This window comes from Topomyia yanbarensis, chromosome 3 (assembly GCF_030247195.1).
Source record: "Topomyia yanbarensis strain Yona2022 chromosome 3, ASM3024719v1, whole genome shotgun sequence".
Lineage (NCBI taxonomy): Eukaryota > Metazoa > Arthropoda > Insecta > Diptera > Culicidae > Topomyia > Topomyia yanbarensis.
Window position 1 is genome coordinate 359261260 of NC_080672.1, and position 15470 is coordinate 359276729.

Below are 15470 nucleotides of genomic sequence, written 5' to 3' on the forward strand. Positions count from 1 at the left end.
GAATTGTGGGAAAAACCGACACTGTGGGTAAAACCGACACCCCAAAACTTTTCCTAGAAATCAAATTTTTATTCATTTCATAATGATACAATATTATTAGTACGTTTATTTAGAGCATTTGAAGAAAAATTGGATTTACGTTAGTGCGCCGAATGTCATTAAAATTATCAAAACATTCGACAGCAGCGTTCATACTAGTCTGGATGTAAAATTTCGTTTGTAGATTTTAAGGTTTTAACCGAACGAAAGTTTTTCAAATCACCCCATTTTTCAGTACCTATTATTATCGGCCTGTCCTATGATCAACTAGGTGCATTGAAGACGAGTTTGAAAAATTCAATATTTTTAATTGCTTTTATAAAAAAATGTGCGCTGTTGGGGTAAAACCGACACCCTATGGTTAGGGTAAAACCGACACCGTGTTAAGATGGTTGTGTATAGTTGCGATTCATTTCAAAATACTGGGGATCTTTGTGACACTTCAATTAGCCTATTAGAACACTATAGTATTAGCAAAAATGCACAGAAATGTGTTTATTTCTTGTAAGTCTCTTTAAAAATCAAAAATTGGAATTTTTGCTTATCTGATTCTAACGAAGCTTTTGCTATTTCTGCAAAAAGGTCATCAAACCGAATTTCTAGTGTTCTCTTGGTTTGTCATAGACGAATTTTATCACAATGAGACAATGATATTATGTATACTCCAATAGATCGTTGATGATCAGAGTCCGAAAAATCAAATCTGAAAAAGATAGTTTTACTAAGAAGTGTGTGTGTCACTTATAAGTGAATGAATCCAATTAGCAGAACGTAGAACGCTTGAAAATCTTCTCTTATGAAATAAAATGACACTGGAGGTTGCAATGATGTGCGCAAGGATTATTTGGAAATACTCATATCAATAAATAATCCTATAGCATAAAATACTCTTATTTATAGTACTACGCTTTCGAACTTTCTTCCCCTCACTACATGATGAAGCAATAAAAAGCACATATTTGCATCATACATACTCACACTTTATTAATCACGCATATATCTCATATTTAATAAAGATAAAGATTTTAATAAAGTGGAGAGAAAATAAATTAAAGGGGGTGTCGATCTTACCCCTATGGGGTGTCGGTTTTACCCGCAGTGCTTACTAAAAGTCACTTTGTTTTCCAAGTTTTACAACCAATATTTTTTAATGAAATTAATTTTTTGAAGCGCTGAAAAAATTAAGTCTTGTTAAGAATTTTCTGAAGAAGAATTCTGCATAAAAATTATAATTTTATTGGTTTTGTGGCAACTTAGAAAAAGTGTTAAGCTTAAGGTGTCGGTTTTAACCATAATTCCCCTAGCTCGTATTCTTGGACATTTAACTGTAGCGTGAGGACAACCAAATCGATCAAATGGTTGCTTGAAAGTATTGCTTTGCTTAAGTCTACGGGACAAAGCACAAAATTCTCTGTGGGGCTGTCTCCAACGATTGGAGTAAATTGCAAATTTAAGTTCAAACAAAACATTTCTATCGGATTAGACCTGTGCGCTGCCGCGCCACGCCGCCGCCGCCGGTAATTTTTAGCGTACGCCGACGCCGAACGGTAGATCGGCGGCGCGCCGCCGATGCATTTTTCCCGCGCCGATAATTCGCGAACTCTAAAATTGTTGACTCTTAATTTTATCCACAAATCTAGGAACATTGTCTATGGACCGAATATACCTGATTCAATTGATTCAATTAACTGATTGATGATTTATCACATCTTGATTATTTGGTATTAGGGGTCGTCAATTGGATTACTAAATTAAAATAATCTTGATATTTTCTCGAAAACCATTACACGACACTCGTTATATAATTCAAAGATCCATCCTTGCTTCGTCAACTGGTTATGATTGTGAGCATATAAGTTTCAATTCACCATTCGTGTGCTTGAAATGGTCGACAAATTAAAAAAAAAACTTCCACTTTCAAGATATATGTGCCTGAAATTTACGATTATGTGCCTGATCCTAATCTTTGCACGTAATTAATTTCACTGGAACGCAGTGTATTATTCGTTGATTTTTTAACCGATTCTTAATTCCTAATATGCTACGCACGATTCACCAGTCGAGTTCGTGAAACTGTTCATGATGTAATCCATGAAGTAATTAATTTTCCACATAATCTTATTATACTTACGTAAACAATTACAAGGAACTCATACCTCATCTTCCCCTATTCATGGATTATTCGCTCTGCTTTTTGGTTTTGAAATTTCTATGTGAGCTATTGTGTACAACTGCTAGCAACCAGTCTCATAGGCACGAGCATTAGATACAAAGACATTACTAGCACCTGTAACCCTGTTATTCCTTTGTTAAAATTCAGCGAAATGTTCGGAATTAAACGAAACTGTGCTGAGCAAAATACATTACCTAGCCACAATTCATGTCCGTGAAATAATTTAGAAAACTATAAGACACGTGACTCTGTGTAAAAAATCCAACGGTAAGCTCAAGACTAAAATATCACGATAACACGACGAGAATTTACGAAAATCGTTGCACGTTGTTCAATTCTTGACTGTTTTAGTCAATAAAGTCAATACAAATGAATGTTTCATTTTCAATACGAGGTTTATTTATAATTGATTGAATCGTGACCTATTTTAAAAAAAATTTCTCGAAGAATAGTTGAGCAAAGTGATCTTGACTTTTCGCGACGCTGGTGCACAGATGTGGCGATGCAGAGGGTAAGATTCTCTCCTCTTTAACTCCGCTAGCGAATGACGGATCCCAATAGTAGCATGTCTGTAATAACATACGTACATGGAACTATTGAGATCCAGAGCTACAGGTCCAAAGCCCTGGTAAAGGAGGATGGTTGTGATGATCCGGGCCGAGATCACCACGTAAAGCAAGGTAGGGCATAACCCCAATTCCAAGGCGTGAAGCGACCCGTGCCGAGGGATGAGTGATCGAGGGGGTGAAAAAGATGCTCGATCGTTAACGGAGCCTGTGGGGTACCTGGGCAACCCCCACAGTAAGCGTCCCTTACCACGCTAATGCGGAGCTCTGGCGTGGCGGACATATATTTCTCGCGCTACTCGTGGGAATTTTCATGGAGCAAAATAAAAATAAAAATAAGCAGACGGAGGTGCCAAACCCCTTCGCAAGAGGTGGTTTGGCGAGGTCTCCCCCCCGTGGGGAGAGTAGTGGAACGATGAGTGCTGTACTCGAAAGCACCAGTGACCCCCCAGCAGCGGTAGGCAATACCCCTACCAATGCATCGGAGGGGCCAATAGCTGCGATGCGCAAAGTAGCGAAGCAACTCGATGCTATAATCGACTTCGCTAGCGCAAAGCAGAACATAGCCAAGGAGTTGAAGTTGAGCCTTCTGGAGCTCCGGAAAGCTGTTCGTGTCGCAAGACAGGAACAGCAGGCATATGTTGAGAGGGTGGAATGTCGGGAGAGGCCCGACAGAGAAACCCAGACAGTGGCCTCCAATAGGGAGGAAAGAGAGAAGGTTAATAGAGGCTCACAGACAGTGGCCTTTACCTTCTATGGAGCAGCCACGTCGATCGGAGCGGCGACCGAGTTCCCCTCGAAGGGAAAGGGAAAGGGCAATCGCAAGACGGCATCGAATGCGAAGCGCCCTAGGAAGTCGCCAGGAGAGGGTGCCAAAACCGACACCACTCGGCGTGCAACCGTCAAGGTCAAACGCCGCCTGGGTGAGGTAAGCGAGGGCGAGAGTGACCTCGCTGTTGAGAGCGATGGTACCAGCAACCCGGCACGACCGGGGCAGGGGGGCTCAAACCCCTGGACGCTGGTTACCAAGAAAAAGCCGGCACCGAAACCGGAGGTACCGCGGCCTGCGAGGAAGGCCAAGGACAGAGGCGAAGCCTTGTGGTTAAAAACCGACAAGGACAAATACGCCGATGTCCTTAAATCGATGAAAGCGGCCGAAAGCCTCTCGGCCCTTGGGCAGGATGTGCGTAGCGTAAGACGCACCAACACGGGAGAGATGCTCCTGGTGTTGAAGCGAGGCGCACAATCAAGTGCAATATACAAGGCCTTGGCCCAAGAGGTCCTTGGTGAGGGCGCCCAAATCAGGTCGCTAGGTGCGGAAACAACTCTCCAGTGCAAACACTTGGACGAGTTCGCGACCGCAGAAGACGTCGCCGCAGCCGTCAAGGAGCAATGCGGCGTCACAATCGAGCGGGCCTCTGTGCGATTGAGGGACGGACCCTCTGGCACCCAAGTAGCCTACCTCAGGCTACTCAATGCGGATGCCAAAAAGGTAACCGAGAAAGGGAAGCTGAAGATCGGCTGGTCGGTATGCCCTATCAGTATACCCCAGCCGCCTTCAGTGGACAGGTGCTATCGGTGCCTAGAATCCGGCCATAAAGCTTACGAATGCAAAGGCCTAGACAGGAGTAAGCTATGTCGTAGATGCGGCGAGGAGGGGCATAAAGAGCGGGGGTGCACTAAGGCATATAAGTGCCTTATCTGCACCTCTAAGAAGCAAGCCCATAAACATGCTATGGGCGGACCTTCGTGTCCCTTCGGCGAGTTAAATAAGAAGAAGCCGTGAGAGTCACACAGCTAAATCTTAACCATTGTGCAGCAGCCCAACAGCTGCTGTGGCAGTCGGTCTCGGAGTCGAGGACAGATGTCGCCCTCTTATCAGACCCGTACAGCATCCCTGCCGGCAACGGCAATTGGGTGTCGGACGGGTCTGGAATGGTGGCAATCTGTACAACGGGAAGGTTCCCGGTTCAAGAGGTAATACACCCCTCCGCCGAGGGTGTGGCGATTGCCAAGATCAATGGTGTGTTCTATTGCAGCTGCTACGCCCCACCAAGGTGGCCAATAGAACAGTTCTACCAGATGATCGACAGGCTCTCGTCGGACCTCGTGGGCCGGAAACCGGTAGTAATAGCGGGAGACTTCAACGCTTGGGCAGTGGAGTGGGGCAGCCGCTGTACAAATAGCAGGGGTCAAGCGCTAATGGAAGCGTTTGCGAAACTCGATACTGTGCTAGCTAATGATGGCTCCGCTAGTACATTCCGTAGAAACGGAGTGGAGGCGTGGATTGATTTGACCTTTGCCAGCCCGAGTCTGGCTCCAGGCATGGAATGGAGGGTAGACGAAGGCTACACCCATAGTGATCATTTAGCAATCCGCTTTAAGATCAACTATGGTGTGCAGCATCCGAGGGCGGGAGATCCCTGTCAGGTAAGCGGGTGGAAGTCCAATCACTTCGACAGCGAAGCTTTCACCGCGGCCCTGGGACTGGAGGCCAACACCGACAGTCTAAGCGGGGATGCGCTGGTAGCTGTTCTATCACGCGCGTGCGACGCCACTATGCCGAGAAAAACACTGCCAAGAAACGGCAGATGTCCGGTATACTGGTGGAGTGCCGAGATTGCAGCTCTACGGTCAGCCTGCCTCAGAGCTAGACGTAGGATGCAAAGAGCTCGCACCGAGGATGCAAGAGAGAACCGCCGTGAAGTGTTTCGAGCTGCGAAATTAGCCCTTAACAAGGCTATTAAAAGCAGCAAGAGAGCGTGTTTCGACAACCTGTGTGAGAGTGCCAACGCGAATCCGTGGGGTGACGCCTACCGGATTGTGATGGCCAAGACCAAAGGGGGCTCCCCACCCCCTGAACGGTCTCCGGACCGGTTGGCAACGATTATCGAAGTACTCTTCCCGTCTCGAGCCACAAGCCCCTGGCCACCTGCACTACGAGACAGTGCGGGCACGGTCGAAATGGTGGCTCCAGTGACGAACGAAGAACTACTCGCAGTGGCTAAATCCCTAGCAATGAACAAAGCTCCAGGGCCGGATGGAGTCCCGAACAACGCTCTCAAGGCAGCGATCATAGCGAACCCGAACATGTTCAGGCTAGCTATGCAGAGATGCCTTGACGAGTGCCGTTTCCCCGATAGATGGAAAAGGCAGAAACTGGTGCTGTTGCCGAAGCCCGGGAAGCCGCCAGGCGACCCATCGGCGTACAGACCAATCTGTCTGATAGACACGACTGGCAAACTGCTTGAGAGGATCATCCTCAACAGGCTCACCCCGTACGCGGAAGGTACGGACGGTCTGTCAAGCAACCAGTTTGGCTTTCGGAAGGGTAAGTCCACAGTGGACGCTCTCAACTCAGTGATAAATACTGCCGAGATAGCGATCCAACGAAAAAGGCGAGGTATTCGATACTGTGCGTTAGTGACACTTGACGTGAAGAATGCATTCAACAGCGCAAGCTGGGATGCCATCGCGCTCTCGTTACACCGGCTTAGCCTACCGGTGGGTCTGTACCGGATCCTGGAAAGTTACTTCCAAAACCGCGTACTGCTATACGAGACCGATGCCGGTCAGAAAAGGGTTCCGATTACCGCCGGAGTCCCGCAGGGCTCGATCCTAGGCCCGGTGCTATGGAACCTCATGTATGACGGGGTACTGAGACTGAAGTTCCCTCCTGGGGTCAAAATCGTCGGCTTTGCCGACGACGTAACCTTGGAGGTCTACGGGGAGTCAATTCCTGAGGTAGAACTAACCGCAGAACACGCGATTAGCACGGTGGAGGAATGGATGAGCGCGAGAGGCCTGGAGCTCGCTCATCATAAGACGGAGGTAGTTATCGTCAACAACCGCAAGTCGGCACAACATGCAGTTATCCATGTGGGAGAAGTCGCGATCACTTCACAGCGAAGTCTGAAGTCTCTCGGAGTCATTATAGACGACAAGCTGACCTTCGGCAGCCATGTCGACTATACGTGCAAGAGAGCGTCGACTGCTGTTGCGGCACTATCGAGAATGATGTCCAACAGCTCAAAGGTGTGCGCCAGTAGACGTAGGTTACTGGCAGGCGTTGCCGTATCTATCCTCAGGTACGGCGGCCCGTCATGGTCAAGAGCACTGAGGGTAACCAGTTACCTACAGAAACTGGAGAGCACCTACCGCGTGATGTGCCTCAGAGTGATATCTGCCTACCCCACGGTATCACACGATGCATCCTGCGTGATAGCGAGCATGATGCCAGTCGGGCTGGTCATTCGGGAAGATGAGGAGTGCTTTGAGCTACGTGGAAATAGGGGAGCCCGCGAGCGCACCAGGGTGATCTCGGTCGCCAGATGGCAGCGTGAGTGGGACAACTCCTCGAAAGGTAGGTGGACCCACCGGCTGATACCTAGCATATCGAGCTGGGTGGGAAGACCCCATGGGGAAGTTCACTTCCACCTGACACAATTCCTGTCAGGCCATGGCTGTTTCCGTCAGTACCTCCACAGGTTCGGGCACGCGGAGGTCCCAGTCTGCCCGGACTGCCCAGGTGTAGATGAAACTGCCGAACACATACTGTTCGTATGTCATCGGTTCGACGTCGAAAGAAGAGCAATGCTTGACGTCTGTGGCTGGGACACAACCCCGGATACCCTTATCCAGCGGATGTGTCAAACGGTGGAGAAGTGGAACGCAGTCTCGGCTGCTACCATCCAGATTGCCAGTAGGCTACAGGTAATCTGGCGAACCGAGCAACAGACGGCGGGCACGGCTAACTAGTGATTGGTTAGCTGGAGCGAAAAAGGCCAAGCGCAAAATAAGAGAGTGAATGGTCTGTTCATGCCGAGGTAGGTTGGCGCAGCGAATGGCAACCGCGTAAGGGGTAAACCCAGCCACCCCGAAGCAAGACAGAAGAGTGAGTGTATAGGCGTATAAGTGGACTGCCTCATGCCAAGACGGGAGGGTCGTAGCGTAGTATGTTGGAACTAAGCTATCGATGCCTCATGGCGTGGCAGAGGAGTGAAAGGGTGAGCATCCAAGTCAGTCTCACACTGCATGTTAAGGGTGAGCATAAAAGTCAGCCTCACAGGTTGGTAGCAAGCAAGGAATGAAAAAGGTGAGCACAAAAGTCAGCCTCGCATGGTATGTCAGAAGTGGGGCCTAAGAAAAATGTCCCACATGGGATGCCAGAGGGAGTGACAAAGGTACAATAGAGTGGCACGATTGAGAGTGAATCAGGTGATAGGGTGAGCACCCAAGTCAGCCTCACATGTATGGGTAGGGCGAGCACAAAAGTAAGCCTAGCAAGGAATGAGTAAGGTGAGCACACAAGTCAGCCTCGCATGGAACGTAAAAGGTGAGCACAAAAGTCAGCCTCATGTGGGAGTGTTTGAGAGCGAATCAAAGTGTGATTGAGAGAGCACCCAAGTAAGCCTCATACAGGATGTATGATCGCGCGAGTGAGAGTGAATGAGTACACTTAGTACAGCCATCCCCCCAGAAGTAATACCGAGAGGTAGTTCCTGGGAGGAATGATGGCGGAGCCCAATGGAGTTTAGTCGGTATTAATGGCTGGTCACCATTCGAGTCCGACACGCCCCCAGTGCACCCCGTGTGGTAGATTGGACCCTACCGTTAGCACGTGTACTGGGCTAGGACATAAAGGTCTTCTCCATTGTAAAAAAAAAAAAAAAAAAAAAAAAAAAAAAAAAAGAGGGTAAGATTTATAGTCTCATAAATTATTCATCGTGTGATCTAGCCCCACTCAAGAAAGATTTTCAGTGGCAGTTGCACCAGCCCGGTATCACAGACAAATAAGACGTAACACGAGATGAATTTTTATCACTCGTAGAAAAAAACGGTCGATTTCAATTACAAATCGGTGGCGTTATTGAAGAGATTTTGACACAGAGCTAAATGCGTTACTTATTTTCTGCACCCACCCGAAAACGTTACGGTCTTTTTAATCTCATGCAAACCAAAACAAACAATATGGGCCGGAAATGTGAAATTCATTCTTGTCGAAGTGCCCAAGGTGGGAGTTGTTCACAACCATTTCTTAAGTTACAACACGATGCCGATCGGTGAGTAAGCACATAACAGGATGTTAGTAATTTAATTGATTCGGTGTATTACAGTTTGTTGGTCCCCGGAACTGCTGGAGAAATTGGCGGGGTGCAGGTGCTACGAAAACTAGAGATACGCTCAGACCATTTTCAATCAGACTTGTTTTGTGATCAGCTTCATCCTAACAGGAGCTAACACGTCAAGTCGTGGAATGATTATAATTGATAGTAACTGTATATTTAGGTTTCGTCAGGGTGTAGATCTGTAGGATTTCAGCACATCGAGCATACTTTGCACTCAAGATAGAAGTAGACCGTACGTTGTAAGAAAATGTAGTGCCAGGGAATCGTATTTCTTATCATCGTGGCGATTTTGTACTTACAAGAAGTAAAAGTAAACACCAGCCTTGAAAATGAAGTAATGTGTCTATCTTGAAAGGTGTCCTTACACGATCATTAAAAGTGGCATTTCTGCGCAGTAATGCCAACAATAACGCCTTGAGTTAGGGTTTCTGATATCTGTGGGATTCTAAAAGAGCGACGGTAAAAAACCCAGGGACAACTTGACAGATAGTGCTTGTTTCATATATGCACCACCGATTTGATGGTGGCGCTAGTATGCCTTCTCGAAACGAAAAAGTTTCAAGAGAAAAGCGTTTTTCGTTACGTGTGTTATGAACGCCGTCAATGCGGCTAGAACAACATCTAGAAAAAGCTTATTCCAAAATGTGAATAAAGAAAACTATTATTAGAGAATAAATTTATCCCTAACTGATAACCGTCAGCAAAGTTACATAAATCTTATTATATATTTAGCTGGAAGTCGTTGTTTTTAACAACCGGCTTTCTTCCTTCCTAAACATGTTTTGGTTTTCTTGTTGTGTGAAGTTTGAAATCGTTAAATCATTGGTGCTTTTTATCTCGAGAAATGTAAATGAAAAACATTTTGGCCAGTGAGAGTACATCACCACCAAGCTTAACAATTCGTTTTGAATAGAATTTGTGTTTTTATCAGAATTCTTGCAGCAAAAAGAGATGGTAGAAATGCTTAAATTGATTATTTTCCGCAGATATGGAAAATAATAAATGGGATGCGCCTTTTTCAAATTTTGCTCCATTCGAGCCGGCATGACATCACCAAATCACCCCAAAATTTGCTTATGAATTCAATATATGGGAGCTGTCAATTGTCACCGGGCTTACGGTAAAGATGACTAAATAGAAACAAAAAACAATGGAACGACAACAACAATTAATTTCCTCAAACAAAACAAAAACTGTTTTACCGTTGCTTATTTTCCCAAATATAGAACAATAAATAATTATTTTGGGTCATTGAAATACAGTCGGTACTCTGCATTCTTCAAATTTGTCAATTGCAATCATTATTTCATGCAAAGTCGTAGTATGCGACATCGACAATTTTTCTATTTCGTTCTTCAAATTTTACAACTGTAAAAATTGTTCCACCTTTCATTTATTATCTTGCATTTGGCAAGCAGGGTGGGCACTATTGCAGCTTGAGCTGAAAAAAAAATGGATATGGTTGCGAGAATTACATTTTGTGCAATGTGTTCAACAGATGTCGCTAGTACATCGTGGGCGATGATTTTTTTAGATTTTCTTTAAGCTGTAACGTTTGTTTGTATGTGCTGTGAAGTCTGTTACAATAGAAACCGAAAATTTGGGAAAGGAATTGTACTGTTAAGATTTTTTTTAGTTACCTAGGCGTCAATATTCGTCACGCCGACACACGCCGGCGCGCCGCCGCCGATAGGGTCCAACGGCGCCACGCCGCCAACGCCGCCGCCGCCGGCCAAAAATGTCGCTTACGCCGCCGCCGATTAAAAATGCATCGGCGCATACCTCTATATCGGATGGGAGTCCGAAAATCTCAAATAATTTGTTTCATTTTTCCAGGCACAATCGCAGTATTCTAGCCAGGACACTGACTGGACATTGAAAACTCAATAATCACATGGCTTCTATTCAGTGTGCTGAGTATTATTCGTGTGATTTTTGTGAATCCGATTACGTATATATTATTGTTAGTTTTGGAATTTGCGTTTCGACTTCGTCTCACAAGAACTAATGAAATCGAAACATTTGGTTTACCTTAGCAGGCCAATGCAAGATGCACTATGCTCCTTGAAGAACAATTTTGGTAAAAACTGTTTTTTCTCCATTAAAGAGAAAATTGTTTTGTTCTTTGCGCGTGAAGAGCACAGAACCTATAACTAAATAAGTTATGGAATTTGCGTTTCGACCTCGTTTCATCAAAAACCGACACCAACTTAGTTAACGGACTAAGCTAGCACCGAATTAACGCTAGCTCCAAAAAACGGAGACACAATTTGTGTTCCTGAGCAAACCCTTAGTCCGTAGTGTCGGATTTTGATGAAACGAGGTCGATACGCAAATTCAATAACTATTTTAGTTATAGGTTTTGTGCTCGTCACGCGCAACGGGAGAGATATGCGGTCATGTTCAGTTTATTGCTAAAATAACTTCAATATGTGTGTGTGTTCACTCAACACACCTTAGTCGTAATTTAGCTTTGTATGATGCAATAAACATAAAAATCAACACCATATTTGATAAGTAAGAACAATTCGTATTTTGATAAGATAGAGTCCACGGAATTCATTCGTTCGTAATTCACAATCTATACAGCCGTTACCTTAACCACCAAATCACTCACCCAAATCCGGACCCAACGGGGATGGCAAAGTAAAACAGCGCCAGCATTTTCGATCTCATATCACCCACAAACAGATCGGATATGATCGTCGGTGCAATGGTGCTGTAGGATGCCTCACCGATTCCGACCAACGCCCGGAACGTGATGAACCATCCGAAATGATTCATGAAGGAACCCAGCAACGTCGTCGTACTCCACAGGAACACACCGAGGGCCATAATCCACTTGCGTGAATAACGATCGCCGAGGTAACCGAAAATCGGTGCACACACCATATAGGACAGCACGAATGCCGTTTGGAGCAGACCACCCTCGTCATCGCCGATGCCGAAGTGAAGCTGGATGTCCGTGAGTACTCCTGCGAAGTGAAAAAAAATCAAGATTCTATTAAAAGAACTGTTATTTTTGGTTTGATCATGATAACTGGCAATATAAATATGCATGTATTTGATTTTGATGACATGTGATTGGTTATTTGATGGACGGTTAGCAATCTAGTTCGGTTCGATAAACACACTATTTAGCACCGGTTACGAAACGCACCCTACGTACGTGTGAATTCCAGTTAGCTCCCCCATTGTCCGGACTCTGTTCCATCACTAATCAGGTGATTGTGACGAATGTGTTGGTCCCATGACACATTAAACTTCCCAGAACCACCCAGATTGATTGAAACCAAGAAAAACATTTCAATGCACTATAAAAGTTCTATATTGACCCAACATTAGCCAGTTCAAGCACGAAAGAAAACACAAACATCCGTGATTGACGGAAGCTAATCGAAACGTTTTAGTGTTTTATGATTCTCGAGAGTGACATGCTGATGCAACGGTCTCTCCCCAATAGCAACAAGACAAACGAACAGTTGGCTTGTTTCTGCCGTTCGAACAATCAAACATGCTAGTTTATGACTGCAACCGTTACCACACACTTCAAGCAACTAACCATCGGCTACATCTTGGCACTTCTATTAAGATGCAGTTCTTCGCGGGTCGAAGAACCGAGTGGGACCACCCGGAATCCGACTGAGTGTGCTAGTGATAGACACCATCCACTTATCTCTTAGCCACTAGTGTTTCCGACGAGAAGGGTTCGATTTCCGATGAGTCAATAAAGTGTGTGTGTGTGTCTATAGGAATTGAGCATTCATTTCAGACAGAGGTTAACGCCAGAGATTCAACATCGACATTCGTCACCCATGTACGGTCAGTTCTGGACCCTTCCGAAAGCGAATGGTCTAGGCTAAGGGGGGCGGGGGATCCAATTTCGTTTTCAACTAATGACTGAAAAAAGTGATGAACGAAGGAGATCTGGGTTCTTTTGTCCCTTTGAGTGTTGTTTTGACAGTAAATCGTCGCTGTTTGTTTCGTTAGACATTCTGCTGTTGGAGTATGTAAAATATACTTTAAACGTGATTGAAACCGGCTTTCCTCTGGTTGTCATATTTTTGAATAATAAATTAGCTTTTAATGTGAGCTGGATGCAGGGTAAACAGCGATTAGATCAGGTTCATAATCTTGGAGCACAGATCGAGGTGGGGAAAGCATTATGAGCTGATGCACTGCTGGTTGGATTGAATCCATTAGGTTTTGTATGCTTATGACACGCTTGATTCAGATTGTTTATAGTGATAAAAAGTGATTTATTTAAAAATGTTATGTAATAAATGCATTGCAGTTGGTTTCACTCCGTTTAGAAAGCATTTTGGTTCTTGGAAAAAAATTGAATGGAGAATTTTCTAAAATCGAATATTTAGTAAACTATTTGAAAAGTTTTAACGAAGATATCCTTTAAGAAACTGGAATTATTTGGGCTAAGCCCTCTTTATGAAATTGAAAAGATTGAGATTATTCAGACGTTTCGATACAGGATCGTATCATCTTCGGGGGCAAATCTACTTGGTCGTTCATCGACTTTTGAAAGCTTAATGTTTTAAACATTATGTATTATCATAATTAAATAAATTACATGTACAAGTGAGAGATACAATAATTTTGTCACTGTTTCGAGTAAGAACTGGTAAGAGTCACCGAAGACTGATAATGATAAGAGTTCATGAACAATAATCAAACCCATTCCAAACAGTTGCACCCATCTGTTCCGGACGGCTAATCGCTTATTTTGGAACGTTATTCACGGCTGCCGAGTACGAAACAAAATAAACATTGCGAATCACCGATCGATGTGATCTTGAAAAGCCGCCGGCCTCATCGGCACATCATTCACCCAAACATCGGACCCAGTATGTGTGCGAGTGTGACGTAAGATCGCCTGAACCGATGAGAGGCAGCCAGTGTTTCTAAATTTCGCTCGCTCCGATGAGTAATCGGGCGCATTTTTTGTCTATATGTATGTATGTTGATTTATTCACAGAGACGTGCTCGGCACTCCATATATATGTACAACATAACGACCTTGTTCACACTGCTAAATGAATTAGTTCAATGCAAATGCGCCATAAAGTCAAAAAAACATTTTCAAAGAAAATTGTGAAAATAATTGACGAATGTTAGGCGGCTTCGGAGGTGTTTGAACTGGCACACGATGGCACATCGTCGAGAGGAGTGTGAAGGTCAATCTATCGTTATGCAGTGTGGGTCCATAATTACGAACGAGATGCGAATGCAACTTCTCGGTTTGAACGAGTAAACGTAAATTTGAATAAATAATTGAAAGATGTTTACCTTATAATTTCTTATTACATAAACAGATTTTAGAATTATCGGTGGAAAAATATGGCAATCAACTTCAAATATTTGTTACAGGTTGCGCTTGTTTGTTTTGCGATGAGTCACGTGCACATCGTACGATGGTGGCGTGGTATCAAGTGCCGTGCAGGTTCCCCCGATTTGTAAAACGCATTTTTTACTTGATGGTAGTTAGACCACAGGCACGCCGATGATACACACTACACTACCGTTTGCCATGGTTTTACAAATTAGCGCATGACCGTTGCAGTCATTAGCGGTTGTAGGAGGGTATGTTTGTTCGAACCCACATGAACAGATAACAGTAGGTTCGGGGGAGGAAACTTTTGTATGATATGTCAACGGAGCAGACATCCACTACCATTTATTATAAATTTAATACGGATGTTTGCTTATTAAACACTTAAAAAATAGTAGAAGCATTTTAAATCTCTTCCGTGTCAAGGTATGTATGCACTTTTCCAGTTTGCTAGTTTACAAAAAAAGTTCTTTTTATATCTCAGTATGTTTTTCTTACTGAATTTACCGACACAGAAATTAAACGTATGCTATTTCAAAAATGGCAAAAGACTCTTCTTAAAACATTTAATGGTGCTTTTTGCGAAGAAAATTTTACTTCACTCTCCATAGGTGCAGATTGCCTGCCAAATAAAGTATTTCGATGAGAATTTTGACATTTTCTTCCATTTAAGATTGCCGTTACTTTCGAACTTACCATTTCCGATGTAAAACTCTTATCCTGGGATTTGTCGGATGTCGGATATTTGACCGTATGTTTCGTCTTCCAGCACACTGTAACTGTATCTGGTCAACATTTCCGCTCTACGTTTTCTAGCGCGGGTCTAGGCAACAGATGGTTGACGTGTATCGCGGTTTAGAAAGTGCTGTATGTGTGTAATTGTGGTGATACCTTCATATTCATACAAGCTCAAAGTTCCCAGTTCTCAGTGCTGATGATCCAATGTCGACTGATTCTAGAAACTTTTAGTTCAACAAAACTACTAAATTCATTGGATGTAAAATTTGGTTCAGTGGGAAAAATGAACAGCCAGAAAGGTAAGTGTCCACTAGGAGCCCAAGTTAGAATTTTCGTTTCGACAATCACTTTATAACCAATTAGCAACAACAAAAAATTTTTGGATTGTTTGTTGCTAACGGGTTTTGATGTAGTTTGGGCCGTGTGACATTCGACAGCAGAAGCCAAAAAATTATCGTTTAGTTTCCTTCTCCAATGTCGCA

At 44.2% G+C, this 15470-nt stretch overlaps 1 protein-coding gene across 3 annotated transcripts in view; it reads right to left on the reverse strand.

Annotated features, from left to right (window-relative positions):
* The window catches only part of LOC131687403 (protein spinster), a 119683-nt gene that overhangs the window by 22498 nt on the left and 81715 nt on the right, over positions 1-15470 (reverse strand). For all 3 annotated transcript variants that reach the window (XM_058971485.1, XM_058971484.1, XM_058971486.1), the window contains exon 2: positions 11524-11881. In XM_058971485.1, the coding sequence (XP_058827468.1) occupies positions 11524-11881 (358 nt within the window). The remainder of the gene's footprint in view (positions 1-11523; positions 11882-15470) is intronic.